The sequence below is a fragment of the Caloenas nicobarica genome, chromosome 7 (assembly GCF_036013445.1).
Source record: "Caloenas nicobarica isolate bCalNic1 chromosome 7, bCalNic1.hap1, whole genome shotgun sequence".
NCBI classification, from domain to species: domain Eukaryota; kingdom Metazoa; phylum Chordata; class Aves; order Columbiformes; family Columbidae; genus Caloenas; species Caloenas nicobarica.
The window spans coordinates 2733475-2738155 of NC_088251.1; the positions used below are offsets into that span (position 1 = coordinate 2733475).

Sequence of the window (4681 nt, forward strand, 5' to 3'; positions counted from 1 at the left end):
TACACACATCTATTCAGAGCACGGGCCTATTTTTGTATTAATCAAGAGTAAGCTGATTAAATCTGTAGCTTTACAAAGAAGGGGAATTAACCAAATGAAAACATTCATTTCAATACAAAACTTTATGATACTGTAACTTGGGGAACAAAGCCCTTGCCGAGCAATCCCATCTGTTTCCCTTGGCTTGTGCTCTTTCAAAGAAACATCTGTTTACACGGGTTACATTTGTCTCTGTTGGTTTTGTCATAGAAAAGCATTAAAATGATTTTAAGCGCAAAGTTAAACATCAGATGCTAAAATCGAGAGTGCAGTTTTGAACATTTGCTTATGACTTTGCTCTTCGAAAGGAAGTTTTTTTAATTCCTGATCCAACACCGTTGCGAAAGGACCTTTTATTGAAAGGCATCTCCAGGTAAGGCTTTAAAAAAGCCAGTTCTTCATTCCTGCCCACCTTGGCTAAGCAGTTATTCAGCAGGACGAGGCAGTAATCAGATTTTCCATATAGCTGGCAATTCAAATAAAAAGGATTGCTGCTCTGAAGAGAAAAAAAAAAAAAAAAAAGAGAGAGACAGATAAGAAAAGGTAAAATTACGGGTCTATGTATTTGCCAGGACTGGTTCGGTATGAAAAGCAAAACAGAAACACAAAACCAATTTATGCTTAGAATGACAAGGACAAACTGTTATTTGCTAAGGATTTGTCATATTAAAACCCAGATTTTTTCGTAGCTTTCTGGAAAACTCAACTGTGGTATTTCTGGTATGAAATACTGATACTGTTACAATTATTTTTATGGTACGAAATGAATTGTTTTCCACGATGTTGACCAGTTGTGACATGTAACACAGCTTCCCTAGAGTAGCATGCATGTTTATTGCTGTAAAATGTGATTTTTTCAGTTAACAATGAAACATCATCTTGTTTTCACTTGTATGAGGTCATGTACTTTAAAAGACAGATAAGAGAAAATGAAAATATCTGTAAAGCAGAAATTTGGGGGAGGAAGCTTTCTAGTAATTATGACTAGTTATGGTAGTAGTTCTGAATAAATTGGCTAAGGACAAAATAGCAATGTTAATTTTAAAAAGTCTGGATTAAAATCACTCCAGGTTTATGTACACATTCCTTTTACCTGCACTTTACAGTATAAAAATGTAAACTACATAAAAAAGGTTTTATACATTTTTACAAATTTAAATTGCACTTAAATTAACATTGAATTTAAAAGGAATCATCTCCTGGCATGTCTGTAGTTGCTCCGTGCATCTTTCTTCATATCGTGATTTTCCAACTTGCTGACTACCTATCTAAAAGAAATACTCTGGCATTATTTCTAAAGCTGTCGCTACCGCATTCTCGCTTGGGAAATGGTCTCATGCAAAGCCACGGGGTTAACACCTGCCTTCGCTGGAAGTAATGCTAAAATGGCCATTAGCTCCACTAAGATTAGTTTTAACTCAGTATGCTATTACTTTTATTAATACTGTTTAGTACTTTATTTTTTTTTCTGTTCTGTGCATATAAAAGGTAGATTAATGATTTTTCCTGAGGCAGCTCATGAAGCCCACAGAATTCTTTGGCCACTGACACCGGGATTTTCTCCTCAGACTGAAATTTGTCCCTAACAAGAAGAAATTCTTCCTGCAAGAAACACAGGCACAGAAAAAATTCCCTTTGAATTTTTAGCTGCTGTCTAACAACCTATACAGGCATTTATAGTATGGAATAAGTGACGGTTATTTTGACATGCAGGATATTCATTTATATGAAATAATCGAAATCATTTTACCTATTATACCAGTGCCAGAAAGAGATTCATTAAGCAATGTGGTTAGTGAGATCGAGATGTGTCTAAACTATCCGTGATCGGAAATGAAAGATGATTCAGCACTGACAGAAGTAAAAGAAACAGAAGAACCGGGCGACGGAGAGATTAAGGCTAATGGGAACTTCACATCCATGAAATAAACGGCTGCAGGAGTGGCCACCATGTCTGCTAGTGACAGATCGCCTTAATGAAAAGAGAATGATGCAAAACACATCCGAGGAAACAAAGGAATCAGAACTGCGGCTCCAAGAGCTCATTTCACAGCAATAAAGAAAGTCTAAAGAAGACTTTGTCCAAAGCAGGAGAATTGAACATCATCAGAAAGAAAATATCTCATGCCACATGGGCAAGGTCTTAAATGGAGTATGCATAATACGACCTGATATCTGCCATGGTAACCTGGTCGAGATCAGAAACTGAAAGGATTTTAGCGTTCTTTAAGTGACCTCTTCACTTCGGTTTTATAGGCTGTTCCACTTTCTTTCATAGTCCAATCAAATCTGCATTACTGATTTTACGCAATAATTTTCCATAACTTTATACAAGAATTCCACCTTTACCTACATGCTAACAGTGACAAATAAACTTACTGATTTTTGGACTAGATAGCAATAAGTGAAATTAATACATATATCTTATTGAACCTATTTGATTTACACAAGGAATTTAGAAGAAATGTAGCGGAGATGGATGTTTTTCTCTTTTCCATACAATTTTCAAGTTCAGCAAATGCTCCCTACACTCTACATTAAATATGCAATAGATTTCTCACATGATTATTTTAGAGGCTTGCATATTTTATTAGTAACTAAAGCAAAAATTGAGCTATACTCCAGGAAAATTAGGTAATAACATTTAACCAATAACTTTAACAGAAGAAACTTCTTTCATTTTATAAAAAAACAACAACAAAGAAACAAGCAAACAAAAATAATTTAAATAAAACAGCTATTTAAAAGAAATGAAGCGTCGGATCTTCAAGTAAATAAGGAGCATGACTTACCATGGAAGAGACAACGGGGTAACCCGAGCACACAAATGTCATTGAGATCCAAAGAATGAAAACAAAGTTTAACCTGCATGGACTTCAAAGAAAAACTGAGATCAGTTAAAATTTAAAACTAAATCCAGCAAAACTACATGCATGCACTGGAAGACACAACTAGTGCATTGTCTCCATCTACAAAGTCATCTGCGGTGTCTTTACCTGCTCATTTTTTTACTCAGGAGCGTATATGTACGTACATGTAGCTATACTACCAAATTCCTCACATATCCTTTCAGTTCTTTCTTAGACAACCATTTTATACCAGAGTTCAGGAGTGAAAATGTCATCAAAGCTGATTTTATTATGACTAATTGGTCCTCGTTTGGCCTTTTATTCTTGTTAAATGGGAAAATGGCAAGAAGACACATTCAGCTGCCATTATGAAACTACTAACTAATTTCATTTAAAATGTTCCGTTAAAATGTCTCTCAAGTGGGTTTACGGTTAAGTCTGGACCATCATGGCAAATCAGGTCAAAGGTCTACAGATTTCAAAATCCAGAATTTTTTACTACTTCCAATATATCATGTTAAGACCTTGTAAAGTCTGGCTGCAAGGGAAAAACAGTAAAAGTGCACTTTAAGTAGAAAGTTCCTCAAATAATCTTACTATACTCCGAGCAGCTACAATATGTAGAACAGCAGATAACAATATATATAGCTTTTTCTTTTTCTACCCCCCTGCTTTTTTTTTTTTTTTACATGCTTAGTTTTCAATGCACACAATTTTTAAGTGTTTTTTCTTAGAACTTACGTTCTTTGGACATTAATTTCTTCTCTTGCATGCAGAGGTATCTTAGCCTATTTTAAGTTTAGTCAATCAAAACATCTGTAAGCTTAATAAATTCTGTTAATCTCCATCAATGTAACAAACGTTTAATGTCTAAGAGCATAATTTGTTACTGCAACAAATTTAATTGCACAACATTTAATTTAATGGCACAATATTTTAGGGGATCCTGTGGTTTATTTATACAGAGTACCACAGAAGCAAGAAGAGTCCTGCAAAGTCTCTGAATATTAGACTGCACAGGCAAGGGAATGCTGAAAAACATTAAAATATTTTTTTTCTCATAGTGAAAATGCTAAGTATCTTTTTTTTGACAGTTACGCCATGTTAGACGTGCATGTCAGCCCCAAACATTGCATTTCCTTCAGTGTTTACACTGAAAAATCAACATACAAGGGCTGCAGAAGGGAACCCTGTGTGAGTCTTCGGCAAGACCTGAGCTGTTATAAATTAATGGCAACTTTACCTGGAACATTCAGTCTCCTGATGTAGATACAGTTAATTCCAGAAGGTAGAAAGCAGTGAAGCCTTCAGATAAAGCGAGAAGAAATACAATGGCATGTAAAAGCCTTTAACACTTTTTATAGAAGAATTCATAATTTGGTCGACGATTGTTGTTGAATACTTTTTCATTATCACCGTATGTGCCAGTGCTGATCATGCCATTGGTTGATATAATCCAATGACTCTTAAATTACTTTTTAGAAGTACATGTTTGTAGTTGCTGGTTAAGTACTTCGGGATTCTTCAGGACCAACAGGGCTATAGAAATACAAGATGAAAGCAGCTCATTTAAACACCACAGTAAGCAATCCATTTATAAAAACCATCAGGAGAACATTTGACTATTTGCATATTCAGTATGTCTCCTCTTATTCAGAGAGAAAATCCTTTCGTTTGCATTGAACATCCCGTTCCGACTCGTCCAGGACTTCCAACTCCAACCGATAAGCGGATTAGCCTGTGTTTCTGCCGCAGCGAAAAGCACGTCGGGTTGGATTCTGCTTGAGCACAGT

At 35.5% G+C, this 4681-nt stretch overlaps 1 protein-coding gene across 1 annotated transcript; it reads right to left on the reverse strand.

Moving 5' to 3' along the window:
- Window positions 1–236: 236 nt before the first annotated feature.
- NPS (neuropeptide S) lies at window positions 237–3991 on the reverse strand. Its single transcript, XM_065638973.1, has 3 exons — window positions 3987–3991; window positions 2832–2913; window positions 237–535 (listed from the first exon to the last, which is right to left on the reverse strand). Exons 1-3 carry the CDS (start codon window positions 3989–3991, stop codon window positions 326–328), a joined length of 297 nt encoding a protein of 98 aa, XP_065495045.1. The 3' UTR covers window positions 237–325.
- Window positions 3992–4681: the final 690 nt, after the last annotated feature.

What these genes read in the sequence shown, in the direction of transcription:
- NPS (XM_065638973.1), bottom strand. An exon ending in ACCCCGTTGTCTCTTCCATG is followed by an intron (nt 536 to 2,831) that starts GTAAGTCATGCT and finishes TTTTCTCTTCAG; the next exon opens with AGCAGCAATCCTTTTTATTT.